General features: G+C 42.5%; 2 protein-coding genes across 12 annotated transcripts in view; one reads left to right on the forward strand and one right to left on the reverse strand.

Annotated features, from left to right (window-relative positions):
* Positions 1–26,436, reverse strand: part of mcf2l2 (MCF.2 cell line derived transforming sequence-like 2) — a 77,218-nt gene that overhangs the window by 18,404 nt on the left and 32,378 nt on the right. For 9 of the 10 annotated variants that reach the window (XM_088621909.1, XM_088621938.1, XM_088621919.1 and 6 more), the window contains exons 5-21: positions 25,760–25,879; positions 24,804–24,920; positions 24,188–24,337; positions 23,453–23,577; positions 22,385–22,499; positions 21,601–21,720; positions 20,718–20,909; positions 19,481–19,672; positions 19,213–19,390; positions 17,147–17,250; positions 16,533–16,621; positions 5,981–6,047; positions 4,493–4,608; positions 2,541–2,610; positions 2,168–2,260; positions 1,371–1,463; positions 274–393 (exon numbers count right to left, since the gene is read on the reverse strand). In XM_088621909.1, the coding sequence (XP_088478035.1) occupies positions 274–393; positions 1,371–1,463; positions 2,168–2,260; positions 2,541–2,610; positions 4,493–4,608; positions 5,981–6,047; positions 16,533–16,621; positions 17,147–17,250; positions 19,213–19,390; positions 19,481–19,672; positions 20,718–20,909; positions 21,601–21,720; positions 22,385–22,499; positions 23,453–23,577; positions 24,188–24,337; positions 24,804–24,920; positions 25,760–25,879 (2,061 nt within the window). The remainder of the gene's footprint in view (positions 1–273; positions 394–1,370; positions 1,464–2,167; positions 2,261–2,540; positions 2,611–4,492; positions 4,609–5,980; positions 6,048–16,532; positions 16,622–17,146; positions 17,251–19,212; positions 19,391–19,480; positions 19,673–20,717; positions 20,910–21,600; positions 21,721–22,384; positions 22,500–23,452; positions 23,578–24,187; positions 24,338–24,803; positions 24,921–25,759; positions 25,880–26,436) is intronic. The other variant, XM_088621900.1, reaches the window with a different exon arrangement.
* Positions 6,708–14,289, forward strand: b3gnt5a (UDP-GlcNAc:betaGal beta-1,3-N-acetylglucosaminyltransferase 5a). 2 transcript variants are annotated; one of them, XM_088621986.1, is made up of 3 exons: positions 6,708–7,048; positions 10,992–11,064; positions 11,671–14,289. In XM_088621986.1, the coding sequence occupies exon 3, from the start codon at positions 11,992–11,994 to the stop codon at positions 13,129–13,131; it is 1,140 nt and encodes a 379-aa protein (XP_088478112.1). In that variant the 5' UTR covers positions 6,708–7,048; positions 10,992–11,064; positions 11,671–11,991; the 3' UTR covers positions 13,132–14,289. The 2 variants fall into 2 exon arrangements, with proteins under 2 accessions (XP_088478112.1, XP_088478103.1); XM_088621977.1 differs by lacking the exon at positions 10,992–11,064.

Consider the following 26,436-nt stretch of genomic DNA (forward strand, 5'->3'; position numbering starts at 1 on the left):
CCTCTTTGCTGTCTTGTGAATAATGCTAATTTCAATAACACTGTAACCCTGCAGTATCTATAGAAATTAAAACAATATTCTAATTACTAAAACCAATAATGTGTCTGTACAACAAAAACACAGCAAGGCTGATGTCTCACATAAAATGGGAAAGAGCAAAACAATTCAGGACTGCTGAATAGCAGTAAGTTGTGTTGTTCTGTTGCTATTGTTTCTCAGCTTGTTGGTTTTGGCTGTCGTGAATGCACACCCGCACCCCTTGACAGTACACACCTCAAATCCTGTGATGGCAATCTGGTGCATGGAATCGTTGACTGACTTTATAATGTCCAGCACAGTGGCCAAGGCCTCTTCCAGTTCCACTGTTCCCTCTGAGCTGCACTTCAGCATTTCCTACACAGAAGAGCAGCAGGCAGTGAGTCCGCACCTCAGAACAGGCCAGTGATCTCTCCCCAGAGGATGACTTTTTTGTGTTGTGTAATTTAATCTGCTGTTAGACTGTACCCAGATCCTGCTTAAGGGGAGACAATATGTCAGACATTACCAGTAAAAAGGTCCCAGCAAAGGTGTGTTTTGAAGAAAAATATTAAGAAATCTCAGAAAACATTTATGTGCGAAATGGTTCTTGAAGGACTATTTCACCATTTTTACATGGCATTTTCATATGCTGGATGTTTATCAACTTTAGAAAATAAATACTTTAAAAAAAGCTATTAATAAAAGCATATTTTTAACAATTTGGCAAACTGCGACACAGATGAAAAGACAACAGATACAAGGAGAGAGCTGACAGACACAAGAGGAAAACAGTTGTTAAGATAAAAAAAGCTCTCTGACCACACCAGCAAATTGTAACTAATTGTAACTTAGCTGTGTTACTTTTTATAAGAATAATGTTGGTAATGAATACAACAAAGGCAAGGTAAGGGTGTCTCAGTCTTCATCCACATTTGAGAGAAACAGAAAAGAAACAGATGATTTTAAGCTCCTGTTCGACCCACCAGCAAACATTCTTTGCAGCAAACATTTAAAGTTGTTAGACTTGTTAGTCACATATTTCCAAAAACATTCTATTGCAGGAGATTCCCACTGTATGCATAGGTGGGTACTGGCAACACCCAGAGAGCAATCTGCATCTGGAGTTGCTGGTGTGGAGCTGTGTATTTCCTGTATGCAAATCTAGCTGTGTATTTCCTGTATGCAAATCTAACTGTTGAAGCACCTATATATAAAAGACAGTTTGATTTCCATTCTCAGGTTTGTAGGAACCAAATCAAGCTCATGACACTGCCCCTTGTAGCCATAGCCACCTACATGTGGACTGATGCTGGTTTTAAGACTTGAAATCTTCACACCTCCATTTCATTTACCTTTAACATCAGCTGGTACTTGGTGATCCTCTGGACAGGCTTCAGTAAGTAGGCATCCAGAGAAAGCTTGTGGTCCAGTTTCTTCTGGCATTCCTACAGATACAGCAACAACACTGAAAAATGTAGTTCAGCCTAACAGTCTGTATATTACTATATATAAAAAAGACTGGGTCTCAAGGCACACAGGGAGAGGACACACCTAAATGCATCAGTGCCTACAGATCTTTCACAAAGTAAGATTAAAAAAAGCACTTGGTCTATCTTCCAAAACACTTATTTAGATGACAAGAGTTAAGGAAACACATAGTCCAGCCGGCTTGGCTCCAACAAGTGTATATCACTGCATATCCTGTCCGTCGTGCTGGGAAAAAGCTTTTAAAAGATTTAATTTTCTCAGTATTTCTTATACTGTTGCTTTATGAACCTAGCCGTGTGTGTTCGGGAGACTGGAGACTATTGGAGCACCTAGTGAAAACCCAAACGAACGCAGCGTGACCATGCAGGCTCCTCACAGACAGGCACGGAAAGCTTGAATCAAACCCGGGACTGTGGAGCTTGGACGCTACAGAGCCAACCACAAGGCCATAACGTAAACCGTAACGTAAAATTGTCATCCTTTTGGAAATGCAACACAATGTTTGCAGAGAAGAGCTGAGACCAATATAAAGGCTTTCTGCTCTGTTGTTGTCTATTGTTACTGAAACACAGAGAAATCTCAAGGCTTCCCTGTCCTAGTTCTACACGTCACCGGAGTCTGTGCAGTCTCCCAGTCTCTGGAAAAGCGGAGCAAAGAGCACCTGAAAGAAGGGACTGTCTCCATGCTGTCTCCACAGGGCCTCAGACTTTGGCTTGTTCTGACAGTACTTCTCATAAATCTGCAGATCTTCTTTCTGAAAAAAACACAACATTATTATTATTACTGTCGTTGTTGTTGTTGTTATCATTTATTATGTTGTTGCTTATTATTATGTAAATGTTGTTGATCTAAATCCAACAAGTCATATTCTACAAGTCATTAAAGGAATACAGTCTTTTCAAATAATAGATTTTTAATTTAATATTGAAATATTGTTTTCTGGATACTGATTAATATTTGAAGATTTATTCTCAAATATTAATCAATATCCAGAATCCAGAATTCTCTGAATACGTGCGATGGACTTGATTTACCCTTTTCAGAAAGCAGGTTCCTACTAATTCGGGACTTTCTATGCAATTTTCCAGTTCTTTCAGAAATGTCCTAAAATAAACATAAAGAAACAAATAAGAACAGGTGCTCAGAAATCAAAAGGGAACATGAACCACAGAACATTGGCAAAACACTTCTGGGGAAAAATAAATCGAACTAGATACAAAATCTGAAACATTGTGAAACATAAAAAATACTCTTAGAAATATGCATTTAAAAATCTAATTTCATTATAATCACTTATAACTCTTGAAGCAGCTGCAGAAACTGTATAAACTATGCGTTATTATCAGCATACAAACATATTAGTAGGTCAAGAATGTGTGTCAAGGCTCTCTGAATATCACTGAAGAATAACGAAGATTTCAGAAAGTGTCGGATAAGATTGACCTACTTCCATTCCACGCTCTCCAGATTTTACAAAGCTATCACCTCAAAGTTTTCTCCACCCACCAGTTTTTCCACTATCAGACTCATTCAAATAGAAGGTTGATTGATGTGTGGAAACTGAACACCTTGCAGGACACAAAATTCATTTTATTGCACACTTGGGGACTTTAGATTAGATTTAGATGAGGTCAATGCATTATAGACACTATAAATGGAGATTCTAGACACAGAAATCATCAATCCATCCTCCCCTTTGCAATAACTGCTAGTAGAGAATCACAGAGCTCCTCTGAGCAGACAATGGGCAGAAAGCAGACATCCATCCATTTTCCAACTGCTTTATCCAGTGCAGGGCTGCTGAGGAGCTGGAGCCTATCCCAGCAAGAACAAAACAAACATATAGGTATCGATCTTTAATAAATACGCCAATAAAAATAAATGAAGGAAGTAGCTATAATTTCCCTTTGCACAGGTGTGCAGTATGTACTGTATATGCTGCTGACTGTACCGCATATGGAGGAAGGTCTCCTATTACAGTGCAGGAGATATCAGGTGTTGGGGCTGGGTGACGTCTGAGCGCTGTGGGGAGCTTTGTTAAGCATGTGCTGTTTGCTGTAACTAAATGTAACTTGAGAACAACTTCATCACAGGGAAGCAAATATTACCGTGAAGTCTCACAATTTGCCATCTGATTTCAAACCTCAAAAAAAATAACATCCATAGGCAATGCTGCTTGTTGCTATAGGCACTTTGGTTTTGTTCTGCTTTCACTTTGAAAAGAGTGTGGATTGTAGGAATTCTTTTGTCCTTGTGTGTAGTGTCTGATTTCATTGACACTGGCTATACTCTCTCCTCCCCTCCTGTCCTGGACTGTGCTGTTCCTGCCTTGTTTGTGAAATGCAGGCTCTTCCTCGGAGCACACGGACACCAGGGAACCTGTGAGTGACAGCTGCCCCCCCACCTCACCCCCCGAGACTGCCTGCTATGCCTCTACTCTGCGCCCCTTGCTGCAGCAGAGTCGGGGTAAGCCACATGTATTTTGGGGTGCAGGAACAAAAGCGGGGAGGAAGAGGAGGTTTTTCTGTTCAGCCTTCTCTGCGTCGTGAAGGTGACAACTCCCAACAGTAGTGGCAACGCAGGCCTGGCAAACATAAGCTCTCTGACACCAGCGCTGGAGCAGGGAAGGTCCTTCAGACAAGACGTTAGCTGATTATACTGATGGAAACCAAGTAAGGCCTCCCTTCAGCGGGACAAAGTCCACTCCTACTGTGTATGGCAAGCACTTCGTTATTGTTTGGGACAAAAGCCATTAGGAATCAATTATAATTACTATGGATACAGTAATCTTGCCCATTACTCTCTTAACGGTGCAGGAAGTAGATATGCACAGGGAGAGAAAATATATAACGAAAAATAATAACATACAGTAGCCTCAATAAAATAGATTATACGTATGTCTCATGCTATAAAAAAACTATCAAGTGTCTTTACTTCTGCTGCACTGAAATGGCCAATAAGCTAAAGAAACAGAAAAGCATGCTACCTATAGTGAAACTCATAGATCTCTGAGAGATTGCCAAACAGCACTTCTTTCTTCTGGTGCAGAGCAGTGGGAATGAGATGGGATAGCTCTGTATTGTCCAGTTCTGCAGCATAACCCTAAAACAGAAAAAAAAAACATTCTTTATGATTCTTCTGAAAGTCGTATCATTTTTACACTGCCGATTTCAAAATTTCTGTTCACATAAAAACCTGACCTTTATGAGAAGAGAAGAAAAGAGACACAATGTTTCGGCTCCGGAGCCTTCTTCAGGTGTAAATGCACCTATGCCTCTTTTCTTTTCAGCGTGGAATAAACCTTTACTTGTTCCTTTGAAACCTGACATTAGTCATGCACGAGCCATTTTGTCACACTGCTTAGATGATGTTACACCTGACATGTGACAGGCTTGCAGTCGTGTTGGTTGGCTCTCGTCAGCAGCTCCGTGTGTTTGCCAGTCTTGGTTTGGTGTATTAACGGTCGGGGAGCCAGTGCGACTGCTCAGGTGAGGAATCTGGAGCCTCGCACCTGAGGCTAATGTTCGATGTCTGCAGTGTCACAGAGGGTATCCCGGCACAGATACCAGTCTGATTCAGAGGACCTGATAAGATTGCATTGCCTCTTTAAAAGCTGAAACTCCATTTTATACTCTCCTCCTCCTATACTACACTTTTACTTTTGTCTAATTTCCCATTTTAATATGTGTGTAGCTCTGGCTTGTGTTTATTTATTATTTGATTTTTTTTATTGAGACATGAGACAATGATTAAGGGCATATACAAAATAATATTTATTATATCAGAAATAACAATGTTCTTCTTCAGGGAAAGCACCTCAAGGAACAGGCCAAGAGGCTTTTTGCGTTCTTATAAATTATAACGTCAGATACCTGATTTCAACAAAGGAGGGATTCTACAAATATTGTTATTACTCTGCAGCCTTGACAAACACAGCCATGACTGCTTGCACAGAAAACTAGAGCCACCCTTTACAAACATCGCCTGCTTTGAGTTTAACTGTAGTGAGAGCAGAGCTACAACATCTTCAGACTGCACAGCAAACGCCTTTTCTGTCCTTTTAAATGGAGAAATTAAACCTTCCAGATTTGACAGAGATAATACCAGTTCACTATTTCATGTTTTTATTTACTAGGAAATAATTCCATCCATTACTTCCACTTATTCCACTACAGTATCTGCATAATTTTTATGTGTAATAAAAACTACTTTATTGTCAAGAACAAATTCCTACTTCTTCGTTTTCATGTATGCTAAAGTCTAGAATTGCGCCGGACCAGATCTTACAACAGATGAAAAAAAAAAGAGTTAAGATATGTGAAGATTATCTTCTTAAACTACAAAATGACTGTAATGTTCAAAATCAGGACAATGATCTCGGAAATCCTAACAGCTTGCAATCTGTTTTAATTGAGCTTCCCAGCCCGTTCTTCAAGATGTTTCATTATAGACAATCAATGCATCTCAAACCCACCTCAATGATGCTCTGCAGTTCTTCTACATAGAGTCTCTCAGTCTCTATCAGCTCATGCATAATGTGCCTGCAAAGGAAAATGGAGAATTATTTTAAAAGATCTCCATTGACTGAAAAAAACAAAGCCCAATCAATCTGTCATTTTGAAAGTGAATCTGCAGTCTAGTTCTAATCACTTATTCCGATCGAGACTTAGTACTTTTATCTCCTGATCCTCTGCTCTCTGCTAGTGTGCAGATCCCCTGAAGGGCAGAGAGTGTTTGTCCTTTCAGGGAAATATCTTTTTTTTTTGTATGAGCACAATAAAGTTCTCTGCTCTCACTTTTGAATAAAAATGAAACTGCTGATTTAAACAAAATGTTATGTCAGAATTTTTTTCTCATGGCTTTGGGAACTAACACCACACACTTCACTGCCGGAAGATGAATTCCAACAGAAATCCATTCGACTATCAGTGAGAAACAGAAAGGGCTATGCAGGCATAGCAATGTGAAATGCAATTTTCAAAACAGATTGAACCACAAACTACACTGCCGAAGACACACAGACATCTGGACTTGTGCCACAAGATACCCCAGTGATTCAGGAAAGCAGGTTTTCTAACACAAAACCTGAGAGAACAGTCCAGTGGGTAAGGGCATAAGTCTGGCAGGTGAGTGGGAGTGTATATGGCTGTGTTGCGGTGTGGTTTCCAAGGCCTCTAGTAGCTCTTTAAAGTAAACAGTAGAGGAAATAAACTCCAGACTTTTGTGCTTAAGTGTCTTTTTCTAATCCAGTTCAGATGACACAAATTCCAAGGCCATTTAAAGAACGGGTCTGCTATCTAATCTTGATTTTCCTTCTTTTCCAGTAGCTGACTCGCACAGGCACAGAGACAGAACCGTGATCGCCTGAGGGCTGATCTCTAGGCTGGAGCAGCCCTTCCTCCTTTCAGAAGAGAAGCTCAGCCTGGCTCCAGCTGTATGGCATTCACAGTTCTCTCACTGTTCTCAGCTCAGACTGTTCTCACCAGGACTGCTGCCTCACCTACTGCACAGACGCTGGCCTGCATGTGGCTGCCGTACACTGGTAAGCAAATTCAATTATTTTATTTATACAGAAATGAGAGGTTTTTTTCAATACTGTATGTTGTGTCGTGTTGTGTGCGGGATCATACTGTTTTTGGCACTGCTCTGTGAACGGTTTTTATTTACTGTTGTCCTCACCTGTCTGTAGACGGACAGAACAGGCTGCGGATAAGAATTCCAGTGTACTTGTTACAAATGGCAAATAAACTCCGAACTTATTTTCTACAGTCTAATTATAGTTATCTTTCCAAAATAAGCACAGTGAAGGAATTTCCTTTTAAAGGAGTGTAAAAATTGCACATTAAATTATATTTTAACTTGTTATATTGTGTAGATGTTCAGCTTTGTTTTCCTTTCTTTCAAAGGAAAGCTTTATAAAGAAAAAGACAGCGCTTTGATGTGATATGTGATGCAAGCTTTTTCATGTTGCTTTGTGGGACATATTTGCTTCTGCATATTTTACATCTTTGGTTAAACATTAGTCTTTGCTTCAAGAATTACTGCAAATAATCCACGATTTTTGTTTAATGGGAAATTAAGATTAATTTTAAGTCTGTTATTTCTCTGTACAAGGTTTTAGAAAGAGGTTAGATTTTGTAAATTCAGGGGGAGAACTGTGCGAGTAAAAATTAGTAAAATGTGGAGAATGTGAGATTTTATTGAAAAATAAAAATATATACTTAAGAATTGGGTTAGGCAAGAAATTTAACGCTTTATTATTAATACTTTTCTTCATCTTTTACTACATTAATGGTTCAGAAGTATAAAAATGATTAAAGTGAAAACTTTTCGAAAATAAAACTAAGAGAAACATCTTTTTACAAAGGAGAAAATATGGAGAAAGAAATGCATTATATTCTTTTTAACGTACTCTTTTACATTTTTAAACATAGACCGCTGCCTTATGTGGAAGTGTATTATTCAAATGTGAGATATTTAATCTACTTAAATCAAGTTAGTTGTCTACAAGTTTCAGTTTATATTAATTGTAAGAGTATACACATTACAAGTTTCAATTTAAAAAAAATATAAAGCCTAATACAGCAAACATAACACATATTTGTGGGTGTGTATCTACATGTGAGCTTTTGTGTAGAAATATCAGAGGAATTTTAAATCAGGTTTCAGTTTTAAATGAAACCAGTTTCTCTAGATTGCTCCTATCCGGATGTGTGAGATTTTAAGGGGACAATGAGAAATGTCATTTATTCTTCACAGATGGTAAAAAAATAAGGAATATTTTCCAACTTGTCAACTAAAACAAAAAAAATAGTTAAAAAAGCATTCAAGCACTTAACAAGGGTTCTTAGTGGCTCATTCATCCCTTACTGGTTATGATTAACTATTTTTTCTAAGTATTATAACAATCTAATATATTGGAAGATATAGATATGATTTTTTTTTAAATATCTTTTTATGATTTGTCAATCACACAAATATTTTTAGCAAACAAAACCACATTCTCTGAATCATTGATCATTCGGTTATGAGCAATAATTTTTACATTTTCTTATGACGTGACTGGTAGGCTGGTGATCGCTGTTGACTCAGGGCTCAGTTGTTGCATTTTTCAGGAACATGGCTGGTGCTGAGCAGACTTGCTGTTGTAATGGTATTTTTTTTTGTTGCTGTTGTCATTGTTGCCGAACTGTTACAGAGCTCTCAGCAGTTTTGTTTTGTCTGCTGCTTAAACCCCTCCATTATTGAGGGCCATGCTGCATTCCCGCTGAATCGACTTTTATATTCATTCACAATTAACCTCTCTTGGGACCCTGAGCTGTGCGCTCACAGGGGGTTTAAACTACGGGTGCAGCTCAGAGCAGGAAATGGTGCAGGGCTCTCCAGAAAAATGGGAACACCAAAGACCGGGAAAAAGGAGACGGAATTATGAAAATAAATCCAGCAGTAAAGTACTGCATGACCTTTACAACACACCTCACCTGGAAGATCGTGTTCATTTGTGGTCACCGTATCAACAATAAGGATATTAGTGCCTTCGAAAGGGTTCAGAGAAGAGCAGCATCTCTCCAGTCTAGAACTAAAAAGATCGAAGGGAGCTCTGATCCAACTGTATAAAACCCTCTAGTCCCCTGTCAACCCAGGGGACTACTCCCCACTGAGCAGTGAAACTGGAAACTAAAGGGGGTTCATTTAAAAGAGGGAATTGAAAACACGTCTTTACATGAAAAGTTGTGGGTGTCTGGTACAGGGTCTCTTCCCCAGCCAGGTGGTGATTGTGTTTTAGTTCAGAGCAATTTGATTTAATGAATTTAGGAAAGAACTTGTGACTAGCGATAATGCTATAGCTTACAGTCTGTGCTTTTTTACTGTTTTGGGGGGGCTTTAGAAACATAAAGCAGTTTTTTTCCTGTGAAATGATTAATTGAAGGTAAAGGGTGTGGGTGCTTAGTGCCATTAATGCTAAAGAAAAGTTGGGTTTTTCTTTCTCAATCTCTTCTATTTCCCACAATACCAGTTTCACAACCCATCCCCAACCCCCCAGCAGTCTTACAAACAACGCTGCCTGAGACCCGGCGTTGCCCTGCAGTCTGTCAATAGGTGGGGCCTCAGCATGTATTGTAATTCGAGTGCCAGTCAGTTTCTCCCCCTGGGTTTATAATGAAAGAAGAAAGTCCTCATTTCATCTCCATGCCCTCTGTAATAAGACATTTGCAGGATGTCTGGAGAGTGAAGTCATTACTAAAACTGGCATCTAGCCATGATTATTGACCACACTGTATGAATTTGTAGCTGGTTTCTATATCCTATCCCCGCATTTAATCACTGTGATCTGCCTGCTAGCAACACACATGCAGGTGTTAGATATGCACAGCTGGATGGGGAACTGCTCTCTCATGCTTAAAGGGGAACCGCAATGCTCAATGCCATTTTACATTTCAGGAACATAAACGTACAGGTATTTAGAAAGAACAGAAAGATCAGCATTGATGGGGGCATTTCAAACCACAACAAAAGCAAAATGTACACAGTAAGTTGTAAAGTAAGTTGTAAAACCGCCAATTATATCACAAAATAGACCAAAGTTCTAGGTATGCGCAAGGCCATATTCTCTGAAGAAGGCAACAAAACTTCCAGTGGGGTGTGCAGCCCTGTGACACTGTGACACTGTAAACAATCAGGCTTGAGAATATATCTCTTTTAATCCAATAGAAATACGGCTCTCGACTTCGAGACGGTTTTGCTGATAAAATGGAACTTATTCGTTAAGTCTGCCTGCAGATCACGTTGGAACATTTCTGTGGTGAAATGTCTGATGCACAACCTTTACTGATTCGCTAGACCATCTCATCACATGAGTCATTACAGTGACTAGTGAGCAGGAAGGGCTGCTTCACGTCACGATTCGGTGAACTCTCGCTGTCGCCTGTGGCAAGACCAGGGGTTTGAGACGACATGGTGACTTACAGCACTTTCAAAAAGTTAATGATTTTGTACTTAATTCGAAATTTTGTGATACCATCAATTAATTTATTTTGATACCAAGATTTGGAGAAACTGGGACTGCAGGTCCCCTTTAAAACTTGCGTCTCCCAGCGGCAGAGCAGTGCATGGCAAAGCAACGGGGTGGCCACTGTGACACTGCAGACCAGCCATTGCACAACTGGGCATGGTAGGACGTTGTGGTGTGTTCCTAGCCGAGTAACGTGGAAACTGAGTTGTGCAGTGAAGCAATACAGCTAGAGTGGTACACTGTGTGTATGAAAACAGTATCATGGCGTTAAAGACCGGTGATACCATCTCTAAATGGTCTGCTCTGTTTTTGCTCTGTTACATTTGCTAGGTCTATTACATGTGCACTACTGTACAACCTTTTCCAGCTTTTTGCAAAATGCCTAGTAGGATTTGTAAGTTTTGCAAGTCCGTTTACATTCAACTAAGCCACTGTTTGCAATGATAAGAGAGGTTTTTCTGCTTGCGTTCAGATAAGCTACATGACTGATGAGAGTCATGGAGGTCCATTTGACACCTGCATTTGAAAAAAGCTGCTAGAAACATGTGCGTAGTATAAAACAAAAATTTTACTGTTTGTTATAAAGTACAACTTATTAATTTTAGAAGCTAGTAATAAGTACAACATAAAGCTTATTTGTTCTGGGTAGACAAACATCATTTGATACAGACAGTATTTGTTTAGATGACATGATATCCAACTCGCTTGAAACAAACCATGTTCTCAGGCACACAGATGCATAAAGATATGCAATAAGTCTGGGAAATTTTGTATTTAAGAGCTGTAAACAACACCTGAATGACTGCATGTTGGTTGTGCATTTTTGCAGCTGGCATTTGTTTTTGTCATTCATGATCTCAAGTTTCTTAATAATTGTATTTCCTTCTATGTTATTGCCTTCAATTTCTTAATCAGCATTTCTGACAGGGAAGTACTCATTCTTGGTCATTTAAGCTGTCCCAGCACAAACTAGGGCTTTGATATCCATTATTCTTTGGCTGTCACCCTATATAAAACCACTTAAACAAAAAGTAATCATCTCATTTTATTTTAACCTTATTTTAGACTAGCCTTAAAAAGATTATTTTGTTTTTTAATGATGAACTGTACTGGTCTTAACACCTTTCCCTTTTGTGCTTTTTTCTAACTAGAAATAAAGAAATGACCACCAGTAAAAACCACTACAATAGTCTTTGTGAAAGCAGCACAGAATCACTGTTCAATGTCATAAACCAGGACATCAGAGAGTGACAGTGAGACAGGACAAGTGAATTAACCAGAAATGGTCTTGGCTGACGTCTGACTCCCGTGGAATCTCTTAGGAGCCCTGACTCTTCTCTGTCCTGTGAGAACAATATGAAGGAGCTCACACAAACTGCACATTTTACATTGTGGAAGAACAGCAACGTTTACCCACCGAAGACTTTATACTGGACCTGACAGAGACAAGAGGAAGCTAGGAAGCTTGCAGAATGTTTTTAAATTTCAGAAAAGTCAGGAAATGGAAATGCATGCAGCTGATGACAACGTGCTTCATAGTGTCTATTGTGACCATCTGCTGGGAGCATCTTGATCACAAGGTGGTAAGTCACATGAAGTCCTACTCTTACCGCTACCTCGTGAACAGCTACAACTTCGTCAACAAGAGCATGGTCATTAGCCTGGAAGAAGCTGAAAGCCTACACAACTATCCGTACTTGATCAATCACGAGGGCAAGTGCCAGAAGCAGAATGTGCTGCTTCTCCTCTTCGTGAAGTCGCCTCCCGAGAACGTGAAGCGGAGACGGTCAATCCGGTCCACCTGGGGGAACGAGACCTACATACAGGCTCAGCTGCGCGCGACCGTGAAGGTCGTGTTCGTGCTGGGGGTGCACAGAAACCCCCTACAGCGAGAACGGTTCCAGAAGGAGCTCCTCGAGGAGGACACCAGGCACGGGGACCTCGTCCAGCAGGGCTTTGTCGACGCGTTCCACAACCTCACCATCAAGCTGATCCTGCAGTTCAAGTGGGCGCACTCCTTCTGCGGCCACGCCAGGTTCGTCATGTCTGCGGACGACGACATCTTCGTCCACATGCCCAACCTGGTTGGGTACCTCCGGGAGATGGAGCACAGGGGCGTCCAGGGCTTCTGGATTGGGCGCGTGCACAGAGGGGCGCCTCCCATCCGCAGGAAAGACAGCAAGTACTATGTGCCTTATGAGATGTACCAGTGGTCCTCCTATCCAGATTACACAGCCGGGGCAGGGTATGTGGTCTCAGGGGACGTAGCAGAGAAAATCTACCAAGCTTCCAGAACTCTCAATGCCACGCTCTACATCGATGACGTCTTCATGGGGATCTGTGCTGTGAAAATGGGGGTGGCAGCCCAGGAACACGTGTTCTTCTCAGGAGAGGGGAAGGCTCCCTATCACAAGTGCATCTTTGACAAGATGATGACCTCCCACGGTCATGTGGAGGATATCCATTATCTCTGGAAGGAGGCCACCAATTTAGAGGTTAAGCACACCTCCTCAGGGATAATAGGAAAGCTGTACTGTACGGCTGTAAAGCTGTACCTTCTTTGTAAACCATATCATTTCAACACTTACCCCTGCAAGGCAGCTTTTTCATAGTGTACACTCCCAGAAACATACTGATTGATTCTATTGATTACCTGCAGCATGTTGTTTTTAGTTTCGCTATATTATTTTCACATTTGCAGCTAGGCATTCTTAACATAAGTACGGTGAGTGTTTTTCCAGGTTATCTTCCACATAGATAAAATAAAGTCAAACTTTTTTATGTTGCATTGAGTGATAAATGTCCACTCAAACATGGAATAGGAACAAGCATCTACAATTTCAGCTAAAAATCAGGTCCCTGAATCCTCTCTGTGTCTGCTGCTATCAGGGCACAGTGCTCACTGTAGGGTGAGCCAAGAACTGGGTCAAAGATCTGCGACACTGACCAGATGTGAATGTCAGTTTTAAAGCAGTCTAATTCGACCCACACAAACCAGCATCCCTTGAACGAATGCTGAATTGACTAGGCTATTTTCTACTTGTTCATTTTGAACATTTTGTAATAACAAGCTTAGGCAGAATTTACTCTTTCTAAGGTCTTCATGAAACCATATCACATCCCGCTCTGTTAAAGAGCGTCTGTAAGGCATCACTCCCAAACCAGATTCATTGGAACTGGAGTGGGAATGAATTTCACAGGGATCTGAAGAACAAATGATGCCCTTAGATTCAGCAGGCATTGGCTGAGGTTTGTCTTCGGCTGCTGCTACGAAGCAGATGTGACAGGGACCATGTGACGAGTCCACGTGAGTTAACCTGCACTTTCAGCTGTCGTGCTGTTGAGTTGCACGAGAGCTTTCAGTGACTGTGAAGATTTCCTCAGAGGCGTGCCTGAGCTACAGTACAGGGCACCTGCAAGACCAGGTGAGAGATGAACACAGTCCCCCTTCAGATGGGGGGCAGACAGGTGCTTCATGCCAGTCACAGAGCCAGAGGGGGAAGAGGTCATGAGGGGGAAAGACAAGGGGTCCTTCTGCCTAAAGGCAAACACCTTCTTCACAACAACGGTATTATGATGCTGGCTGTAATTTACTGTTTCTATTTTATTTTTACAGAATGATTGTGAGAGTAGCCCTAGGGCTGATAATTGCAAACTGTTTACATTGAGCATGAGTACACAGAGGCTGTACTATGAATGCACTTGTGTGTCCATCTTATGATGTTTTTCCTCTTACTATTTAGTTATAAAAATACACAGCTCAGTGAGCATCTGGCAGTCTGTGTCAAATTCTTAAGTGTGTCAAGCAATTTCTTGTTGATGCCACAGGTCTGATGCCCTAGTGCCGATAATACTATAGACATAATATTATCAATAAAGAAAATCAGATAAATCCAATCTCTATAGACATAATATTATCAATAAAGAAAATCAGATAAATCCAGTCTGAGGACAAAATAAATCTTTTATCTGCTAAAAAATTCATACATAACAAATTCAGACCAACTAATTAAAAATGCAAACCACCTGCAATTTCAAAATGTCAAAATAAAGACTGAATGGCAACTCTGTTATCACACTGAGTTTTTAAATTTAGTTTTGGAAATGTTTTAGTTTTGAGTTTATTCCAATTCAAAACTCTCTCTATATATAAATATGTATTTTCATTTCCCATCATTATGAATCCAGTCAAAATCCAAAGTATGTTTTACTCTGGAAAGCAGTTGACAACAATACATTCAGGCTATGAAACAGTTAAGATATACAGTTTCTGTGTTCAAGCACCAGAAAAAAGCAGGATACAAAATTCTGCGACTCCACATTTTTCAAAGTTAAAAACATAAAGAGACCACAACCTACAGAGATAACTATCTCTGCATGTTTTAAGCTTTCCCTAAAATGACAGTTCATTAGATTGTAAGCCACAATATTAAAATGTGTTGCTGAACGTGCCGAGTTTCTCTTTCGGTCAGTATTTCCTTAAAACCTACATACAATATCATTGTGTAGCCACACACGAACTAGAATGTTCCATAATGTCTCTTTTTCTGAGCCAAACTTTTCATATTTTCATAATCTACAAGACTTGTCCATCAAACCATTTACTGTATTCACTGTCCAAAACTCTATATACTGTACTCAGGAGACTTATGTAAGTGTGAAAAACAGAATTCACCCACTATCCAAACAGACAACATCAATCTGAAAAATGTGAAAAGACACATTTCCTGTTCTCTGTTCTTGAAAAAATGTTTTGGTTTTTCCCTCTTGGCAATCCTAATAACTTTTTCCAGCTACTCCTGAAGCTCAGTATACACTTTTTTATCTTTGAATCTTTGAATTTACACAGTTTGTAATGTGCCATCTTCTTTTGAATTTTTGTTAAATCAAGTTTCTTGAAGTCCTCATTCGAAAATTCAAAAGATAGAATTTGGTTAGATACATTTCTCTTGAAGCAACTGCAATTTACTTCATTTAAGTTAAGCGAAAAAACTTGAAGATAAACCTTTTATAAGCATATAAAATGTGAGTCAACAGGTGACAAAGCACTATTGGCCACTTTCCATGCTGAAAATAGTGATTCTTCAGTGAAATTTTATGTCAAATTTGCAGAAATATTTATCTCCATTTTTATCAATGTATGCATTGTGTATCCGCTTTGCTGCAAAAGTGGTGATTCATGCTTTATCATGTTCTCATTGCATTTTACTTCCCACAAGTTTTCTTTTCTACTTCTTTATAACAGCTCAGTAGTTAAAGACAAAGGTAAAGTAAAATGGCTTGCAAAACAAAGGCATTTAAAAATACACATAGGAATTAGCCATCATTAAATCTGCAAAAAGTCAAGTTATAATATTGTAGCGCTTTCGGGTTCATGTGGGTGCGTGACAATATAATACCTGCCTGCGCTCCATCAAAATACGAAACACGGGGCCCCTCAGAAAAGACACACCAGAAAACTGAAGCAAATGGATGGAGAGAGTTCCTCTTGGAAATAAGTGAAAGAACGGTTGATGTAACACTTTACCTTTCTGATGAAGAGTTAAGAATCTGTGTTACCAAAAAATGTGGGACTTTCATTGAGGTGAATTATAAAAAGCCAAATGTGCTGTAGGATTAACAGGTCTGTAGTGATTTCTATTCAAGTTGAAAACTCCACAGCACAAATCCACAGTTCTCTGTAATTCACTCCTTTGGAAGGAAACTGAGAACCTCTTCTAGCTGTTTTAGGGCCAGAACCGCCACTGCTGACTTCATGGGACAAGCTGATACTACATTCCAATTTTGTAGGCTGATTTATAAAACCTGCGCGGCTGGGATCTCTGCGGGGCTGGTGATGAAATTTCAGAAATTTCAGACTAGCTCAAATCTAACACTAATGAACACTAGTGATACTGAAACGTCGCCAAAATCCGGGTGTCCTGCCTGCCGACTTAAAGGCAAACATGTGTGCACAGACACCCTGAGAAACTCCATCCTGCATTCTCCCAGCTCCCAGGCGAACGGGCCCTACCTCCGGCGGCTGGACAAGCTCTCCTCTGTCTCGTTGGTCATCAGGACATGGCTGGTGCCCCCCTGGCTGGCTTCGTGCATGACCTCGATCTAAGCACAGAACAGAAACGGCGCTCAGCTGGCAGGCTGGAGCGCATAGCGGTGCCAGCCGGACTCCTGGGCGGCACAAAGGCGCAGGCAGAAATGAGTTGCCTTTTCTCAGGCTCTTTCTTCGGCTGCTACAATGTAAATTATTTTGAGTTTCACGCTAAGGAATGGTTTAGCAGTTGATTTAATAAGAAAATCGCAATAGAAAGAAGCTCTAATTACAGTGCAGTGATTTGATGGGAGGTATACCCTACAACAGCAGACGATATTTGTGGCATCGTGTTTCTGAATTTCAAAAGCACAAGGATATCTTAACTGAAATATTTTAACTGAAAACAAATTTTGTTGCAATATTTAATAGGAATACAGTATGTCATACATGCATGTACTCTTAACTTCTCTAAATCTATGCAAATTATCACAAATAATTTAAATATTTATTTAAATATCTGACTTTCAAGGTTAGATTCTATGTCTTTTTTCCAAATGAAATTCATTTGCACAAGCAAAACACAGGCCTTGATTTACCTTAATTCCTCCTTTCGTTTTTCGGACATTTTTCCGTTTCGCTATGTCTGCTTCAGTGGGTGCTCTGGGTATACTGGAGGTGTCCGAAACTCTGCGATTCGGTGCTGCAGCAGAGAAAGTTATGTTTCTTCACTAGATGAAACACAGATTATCATTTGAAATAACTGAACTGACAAAAGAGAGGTGGAAGAAAAGACTGAAATCACTTTCAGAGGGATGAGATGGATATAATTTTATGTGCTTGTTTTTGCTAAATCATTTCAATCATGTGGAGTTCACCTATAGAGATTTTAAAATGAACTATTATTTTGTAATATAATACCAGAAACTAATAACCCCAAAAATCATTAAGCTGTATACTACATTGTTTTCATGCAACAAGTCTGATTAGCCTATTACGGAGTCAATGCTCCTATAACTCCAATGACTAGATTTTATAGTCCAGTGGATTTGAGATGCATTCAAACTTTGTGTGGGCTGTACTTTCGGAGGTTCATTTTGAGACAGTGACTTGGATCTGGTGTCAAACCTCGTTTTCTAAAAATCACAAACAACAGACCATGCCAGGATTCCAGAAGTGATGACACCCGTTTTGTCACATACTGTATAGACTCTGATGTGTAGTTTTCATAAAAAAACACACTCAACAACTGCTAAATCTTCCCTCTCTCTAATGGAGGCTCCACATGTAGCAGTAAGCCTGAACTGGGGTCCTTTCCTTCACGCCCTCTCTGCCATCACTCCCCTGTGCAGTATTTTCTTTGCACCCTTCCCTTGTGAAAACAAATCTATTGTCCACAACTCTCCCATTGCACCCCGGCAGTTCTGCCCCACGACAGGACAGCTTTCCCAGGGCTTGACTTTATCTTATCTGTGTCTGACAGAGCACGCAAATCTGCTGGCACCATGGGAACTTCATGTTTGGATAATTAAGCCACCCCCTTGAGCACTGAAACTTGCTATCTTGCTCAGAGCAGACAGTAACTCCTTGGTCTGAGCGCCCAAGATCAGATGGAATAAAATCAGTAGCCCTGATGCTGAACACAGGCGGCAATCGACAAGCATGTCAATAACTGCAAGATACAGCAAAGTACCAAGGGTACTGATACTCTTCAGTGTACAGCTGATGTACACGAAGATCATTTATACTCAAACGTGTGAGAAAACTAAAGACAAACACGGGCTTTATGATTCTTGCACAGTTTCTTAGACATTCAGAAAGACGACTTCTAAATAAAAAACAAAAACTTTCTGAACCCGGGGCCTCCAGGGTGGCTTAGCTAGTGAAGGCCAAGGGTGAAGGCCTGGCTGCGAGCATGGGTCAGAGTCCAGGCCCAGTCAGTAGCCCGGGAGCCTGGGAGGGGAGTGGCCAACCCCCACACCTGCCCCGAAAGAGCTCACGGTGGAGGGCTTGAACTCCCCCCGGCCCACCAGCACGCAGCCCCATCGGGATGCAGGGGGGGGGAGGTGTGGTGGGCCGGCTCTCTGTTTTACAGACGACCTGCTGCTAGAGGCAGCTGAGGCCCCTATTACTGTAAACAGACACAGCGGGTGAGACATAGTTAATCAGATCATTGGTGGTGGTGAAGTCTACATTCTCCCGTGGGGTGTAACTGGTACCGTTCGGGGATATTCCGGCTTCCACGGTACGTGTTTGGGTTGGGAGTTTGACAGCAGTTTGGCGAAGCTGCTGAAGTGGTCCATTTGTGTATTAACTGAAGATCCCTCCCATAAGGCCTCCTGGACTTACTTTGACGTCCATCGTGAGTTTTAATGTGTTGGGATCTCTTGAAGGGTGGGGTCTGTTAGAGTTATGCTTTCCTAACCGGTCCTGACACACACTCATGATCTGTGCTCGATGTGCTCATGCTTGCTTGAAACGTGTCAGAGCTGTAGGTGTTTGGAAACATCTACTCTAGCCAGACACTGTAGCCAGTTCCCAACAGTTCTTCTGGAGACTTGCCTGACGTGACTATGAAATTAACAAGCTATTGACAAAGGGCAGAACTGGCTCAGTGCACCAGCCTCCTCGTGCTTGCAGCCAGTCTCGTGCCCTGGTCTCTTACTGGGTCCGCTTGTCCTGGACGTCTTTGGAGAGGAGCGCTTCGGGGACGACTCTGGCCGAGGAGCCACAGGCTGCACAGGCCGTGTCTGCTTGGCCGACAGCTTCTTCAGGCTGGCCTGTCTTTTCTCAAACATTTCCTGCACGTCTTCCAACATCTGCAGGGTTTTCAGGACGTTGCCCTGCCAGAATGAATAAAATGAATAAATGCATGAATCACCAGCCCAGGAGAGCTGGAGGGCGGGAGAAGAGAGCGACGTCCCGGCCCACACCTTGACGGCGGGAGTGAGGATGATCTCGTGCTGATTGTGAAGGTCCTTCAGGCCGCCCACGTCGCTCTCTTTAGCCGTCTCGAGGAACGCTTCGATATCGTTCAGAGCAGCTTCTGCCCCTTCCTGCGACTGGCACTTGTCCACTTGTTGAGAGGCCAGGAGGTAGACGCCGGAGTCACACCACTGCCGCACCTGCACAATGGACACCATGGACACACCTCGTCATGAGGGAAGCCCATTAAGACCCGCAAGCAGCACCCCTGCTTACTGAAAATCTCAGACAATTGTGACCCCAGACTTAGAGGGACAGCAACTGTATATGCTTATAAAATATACACATTTTTTTTGTGGTGCATGTATGTTAACAAAATCATACTTAGTGATCCAGAAATAACTCACATTTGCCTCTTCAATGCCTCACATAATACAACAATTACCTTACACACAATGCATCAGTGGCAATCAGTTTCATTTTATTCACTATTATGTTTTCACATATATTTACGTGTGCATTCAGAATGTATGTTCAGCCCTGTCGCTTTTCAAGCTTCAGAGCCAGTTTTTTTCAAGTTGTTTTTCAAGTAATCCAGAATTACCACTGGTGTAGTCTTCATTGTGCATCAGCAAATCGTAATTTGATTAAGATAATGAAAGCTAAACATAAGAGTTTTCACATGTATCTGCTTGTCTGCTATAACAATCCACTATTAAACTCACTTTTCGGAATGGAAGGAGCAGAGCTTCTGAACCTGCTGCTGCTCTGAAGGTCAATCGTGCTATAAATACTACTAGAAGCTAAACCACTCAATGCTGCTTTTTGGAAACTGTTTGCCTACTCCACTGTGGTGCCCCTGAGCTGGTTTATTTTAAAGTGGTCTTCCTGTGCCAGCTCATCAGGGCCTGGAGGCAGCCACAGCCACCTCAGGTTTTCCACTTCTCTTCTTCTCTTCAGAACCACAAGGCAATTAAAATGGTGATTATCATAGCATATCTGAGGGTCTGAACGACAGACCCGTAAGTGACGTATTTAACCGCTGTGTTTGTGATTTTTTCAACAGCGACGGTGTAACAGGTGTGGACATTGTCAGTGTACGGCTCTCTCGCAAGCACAGTTATCATCTCCTAAACAATGAGCAGCGTACTGTATGTATTCTTCTGCAAATCAGGAAGCATGGAAAGGAAAAGAATCCGACACACTGCTGTTAGATAGCAGCTGAAGCGTGGGGTATCTGTTTACCTTGTCCATGTGTTTATGGATTTCAAGGGACTTTCCCAGTATGTCATACTTTTTTTGCGCCTCGTTAGTAAAGTCATCACAGATCCTCCTGAGCTCCACACACTTCGGCCTGATGGAGTCCACAGCGTAATGATTGCTCTGGATGAGCTGGTCTCCGCGCACTGCATACAGCTGTGCTTTTTCCAAGCATTCCTGTAAAACGCACGGCACAGAAGACCATTCATACAAATTATTTCCGAAGGAAAACTGCTTGGTCCCAAGTGGAGACTGGTAGGCAGATTAAACATTTCACACAGTGACCCCAAAGAGAGAGTTTAATCACAGAGTACCTGTACCTGCAGCATGAACTTCGATGGAAACACAGAGGAAATAACTACAGAGACACTATAAAACTTGGGAATAGGGTTTCATGAAGTAAACGTATCCTGTGAATGACAGTCCCAAGGCAGGACACTGGCACTCAAGACACAGGAACTCCAAGCTGAGCAAACAGTCGGCTATGGATAGACTTACCTGTTGCAAAATGAGGTAAACTAAGTTGCATACTGTTTACTTCAGAGGAGAAGGAAAGTCAAGGTCTCTGTTACATGTTAATGCCATGTAATCCATGTTAAGAACCTTTGAAAACAGGACAGGCACCATGGCTATATCCATGTGCATATTTTCTTCATCCCACCTGCCTAAATTTCCCCATTACTTTTATTTGGCAATAAAAGCCTGATCCACTGTGTAGATGGGCTCTTTCTAACTGTGCGATGGAGTCAGCCCCTTCCTGCACACACAGCAATTTTCTGATGCTGGGAGATGGAAATCATTGTGTAGAATTTACCGAATTTTCATTGTTAGATCAGTTTTAGTCTGTAAGGTTTGGTGCAGTGTCTACCTGTGCTTTCTCCTCTAATGTCTTCAGGTCCTTCAGAAGCTGTTCCACGTGAGACATAGAGTCTCCTATGTCTGTGAAAGCAGCCTGGGTTTCCATTAGACCATCTAAAGCCACTTTTACCTGTCGAACAAAAAACAAAAACATTTTTTACAAATAATCATTTCCACCCTTCAAGTCCTTTGCATTTTCTCTCCAGCTAAACGAAGTTCTGCTACACTCCCAACAAGAAAGAAAGTTGATTTTTCATTTCATATCCATTTAATGTAACAGCATGTCAATCACGTACATGTAATTTCTTATTTTGTCTGCCAATGGTTGTCAGATTTTGTCTGCCAATGGCTGCCTAAGCAATTCTTTCATGAATAGGAGCTGTCAAAGATGTCATGGTTTGAGCAGCAGGTATGTCCACCCCTTCAAGCAAAGACCATCCACACTTGACTGACCTCATCACAGTTTGTTTCTGACGAGGTGCTGCTCAGGCTTTAACAGGGCTTAGGGCTGCCTCTGAAGAGCACAGACCTGACAATCGGGGATGATCCCCAAGACTCTCGAGGGGTTAATATCTAGGTTCACCACAGAAAAGTACATTCGCTCTTCAACCCACAAAGTTCAATATTCCAACAATCTCCTTAAAACAGTAATGACATCATTATACAGTTTCTGATGCTGAAGACCGTGGGTGTTTTGCAACAAAATCAGAACCTTCCGTTCTTCTTCTTCTTAAAACCACTCAACCAGTGATGCCTACTGTATCTGTATCTGAGCTTCTTGTAAAAAGGCTTACCTCGCGAAAGTCTTGTTCAAAATGACGTAACTGCAAGCACTGTTCAAGTTTCAGATGGTGTTTAGACCAAAATTGTTCAAAAGCATTTTCTGTCTCATCCAGCTGCGCCAACAACCTATGACAGAAATATGCCCATTGAAAGCCATTTATTCTCTCTTCTGCTTTCAGTTTGCAATGGAATACTGCACTTGTACACCAACACTGGTCATAAAGCTTTCCATAAAAACAAAACTTCTATCATTTCTTTTGCCCCATTGTGTGTTTTTGTACAGTATGTGGGAAGTCACAATTAATTGTCCCACAACATTATTTTATCTTCGCATGGATTTTCTGTCCCTCTGCCCATCCACACAACCTGTAGATGCTCCCAAGGGCAAGAAGTACAGGAGACTGTCAGGGTGAAATCAGCATAAGGTCATCCTGCGATTGAGGAACTTATTATATAACCACACTCCAGTGTTGAAAACCAAGAGAAAAGTGAAAGGACCCTTCAGATATTTTATCAGGTCTGACAAAAAGAGTGAACCAGCACAGTACAGTACAGAGTCAGATCAGATACAGAATTACTGAGAATATTCATCATTGTTCAACAGTAGTGGATTCTGTAAAACTGCCGCTGTGTGGCAAAACTTATTACTAAGTTATACATAAAGTGTACATTTAAAACACACACCCTGGATGGTATAGGACAGGTACCACGGGCAGGTATGAAAAACGTGGAGAACGCTGGAGTGCCTTCTAACTCAGATGTAGTTTTGAGATCTATTGTGATATAGACAGTAACGGCCCATCAGTCTAGATGCTCTTGGTTCCCATCAGAGGACGCCAGTCCATCGTGGGGCCGCCCCCCCGCGAGGTTGGTCCGCACTCACACAGCTGGGGGGCTGGAGGCACTGGGGCAAAGTACAAAGTGCGACAGCAGTGTCTGCAGCAGGGACTCGAACCCACAACCGCCAGTCACGGGTCCACAGATCCACCCATCACCTTACACTGACCCCCTACATTACGTAGCAGTTATTTATAACTGAAATAATAATATACTAAAATCCGAAGTTTACAATTACAAACCTTTCCACCGTTGCTACATTCTCCTGCTCATCGGGGTTGAGCTTGTAGTTTGCATTTTTGGTTGCTTGTTCCTTAATACAGGAGAGCAGTGTGGTCCCTTGTTTCATTGCCACTTTCAACTCATCCTGGCACAAGAAAGAAAGGAAAGAATTCAGAGCATAAGAAATGTTATAACTGAGAGACGACCTGAGCAATCAATCTAAAATACAAACGGGAGAGTATTAGATCCACCCATAATAAGGTCCTGGGGAAAGATCATTGGTACAATAAAGTTTAGCTGACAAAGACCACCGAGGCTGACACTGAGTAGCTCGTGTTCAAGGTGCAGCAGGAGACGTTGTAATAGCCTGATCTGTTCTTTCATGTTACAACCTGCTGGATGGCCTCCTCTGCAGAAACAACACAGAGGGTTCTTTTTGCAACAGTTTCTGCAGTGATGTAGAGATGTATAAGGTGTTCATACTGATTTTTGTGACTTGTTAAATGTTTATTTGTTTTTTGATATGGACAAAGACATTCCAATTCTCTCACCCTCGCTCACCCTCGATACAGCAACGAGTTTCTGTGTTATACCCGGGAGAAGGGTTATATATCCACTGTACAAGCTAAACCTTTGCTGGTTCCTAATGTTGCTTCCTCGTTACCTGCAGGTCGTTACTCATTGCAGCGCTGGACTTGGCAGAACTCAGCCCTGTCCTGCGAGAGGGTGTTTCCCTGCCCAGCCTCTCGTCTTACCTTCAGCTTGTTGTGTTTCTCGGTGTGGGAGCCCAGGAGGGCCTCGGTGCTCTGCACCTCATTCGGGAGCTCCGTCTCCGCCAGATCGGTGCCGAACTTCTGCAGCACCTGCGCCGTGCTCTTCACTGTCACAGCAAAGTTCTCGATGGCCTGCAGAGCCGGGGTCATCGAAGGGCAGACACAGGGTTTAGGACATAAGACTGCTGCTGTGTGTCTCGGGATGATCTGACTCTGCCCTGACTCCAGCGCCCAACACAAGGCGGCCAGGCAGGTAAAAGAAATCAACTGCTGCTGTTACCATTCTAATAAGATAAGTAATCTGCAGATTTGTTAGATTTAAGCACAAAATTCAAACGGGTGGAAAAAAAATCAATGCGAGGTGTAACTACAGGGTCCCGTCTGACAACATCACACCTAATAATAAAGCTGCTGTAGGGTATCAGAAACACTGACGTGGTCACATGACAGATAGACGCTGGAGGGAGCTGGTGTTTGTGAAAGTCAGGAGAGGAGGGTGGGAAGCCTGGACAGGCCAGTGCCCAGCAGACACGCTGCAGAGCCACGGCTGGACCCTGCCTCTCCCCCCCCCCCAGCCGCGCGGCTGGGCCACACTCACCGTCCTGTGGTGGATCCACTGGCTGTGGCAGTACTCCAGGCTGCCCCCCAGCTCGGCCGTCAGCTGGGCTTTATCCACGTAGCCGTGCAGTTCGGAAACCGAGTTCAGCATGACGATCTGGAAAAGCAAAGTGCGACCCATGGCTGCACACGCCTCCTGGAGGCACCGGCAGGCCCGGCAACACCAGCTCAGCGTCAGGGAACGGTCCAAACACAGAAACACCCCTCTTTACGAGTGCGGTGGTGGATGATTTGGTGTGGGAGGGCTCGGGACAAGTGGGGTTTCTGTATGGGGGCCCCCAGAACCCCGAACACCCCCCTCCTGAGCTCTTGCTGCAGGCGGTTTGGCGTGGCCTCGCGTGTCATGGAGATCTTGTGGGTGGAAACACTGCGGTACAGGACAGAGCAGGCAGGGAGGGGAATCCCTTTGCTGCTGAACTGCAGAAGACCTCTTTTCTTACTTGCATTCACTGAAAGCCGAAAGCCTTCAGAATTGTCCGCACGATTTTATTTATTAAGGGCTTTTAGTCATTCATTCGGAATGAAGCTTAAGCGTCTCACTGTCTCCATGAACACAAAACGAACGCTGCACGATTAACTAGGACTAAGTCCACTAAAAAGGTAATAATGTGCTATTTATAAGGTAAAGTGCTCCTACTGTAGTTTGATCCTAGTTTGACAGGGACCCAGACAAGTGCTGAAACAGTGTCTTTACAGCTGTGTCCTTTATTTGGCTCCTGGCCAGCAGTGGAGCCAGTTCCGCTGTGAGAAATCTGGGTTTGCATACCGGTACATGGAGAATTCAAGCAGCTGAATTCGTATTTCTCTCACACACACCCCACCGCCAGGACGTGCTGCATGTTAGGACACACTGTTTTCACCTTCGGCAAGACACTCGTGTTCAGGACAGGGACCGACAATATCGCTCAGCCCTGGAGGAAAAGGGCACATGCTTACCGGTACCTTCATTTTAAAGTCATCCCGGTGGAGCCTGATTCCAATGTCGGCAATGGCTCTCTGTAAGAAGCGAGAGGGTCGGAGAACCAGAACCAGCTGCAGGTTCCCTGGAAACGCCCCCTAGCGGCCACAAGCAGAAGAGCAGCTGTATAAAACTGTCAGTGCCTGCAAGGTTCGCTCAAAATTAACAGCAATTGGGTTTATGTTTATTTGGCTCATCGGATCAGAGCTCAGGCTGGTTTCTGTGGCATTAAGCAGCCTAGAGAGGATGTGATTTCCCCCCGGGTGGGACTCTGGTCCATCTCAGGGATGATCCCCCCAGCAATACTGGTCCCCACAGCTGAGAGGACTGGAGCCACCGGGGTAAAGTACCTTGCTCAAGGCACAACTGCAGGGACTCGAACCCACAACCCGCCTGTTATGACAAACTACCCACTACACAATATAATCCCCATGCAGCCCGATCCCTGTTGCACTTCACAGAAATCCCTGAAGGATTTCAGGCATTACAGCTAGTGACTGCAGCAGAGCTCTGCTCCCTCCTCTCAGGCCTGCCCAACAGTGCAATACCCCCCACCTACCCTGCCCGGAATGAGTCAGAAGGCCCCCAGCAAAACCAGTCTTGGGAGCAGGACTACTGGTGCGGATTCTCACACAAACCTTTCCAGTAGACTAAC

This window comes from Lepisosteus platostomus, chromosome 2 (assembly GCF_059453375.1).
Source record: "Lepisosteus platostomus isolate fLepPlt1 chromosome 2, fLepPlt1.hap1, whole genome shotgun sequence".
In the NCBI taxonomy this organism is placed as follows: domain Eukaryota; kingdom Metazoa; phylum Chordata; class Actinopteri; order Semionotiformes; family Lepisosteidae; genus Lepisosteus; species Lepisosteus platostomus.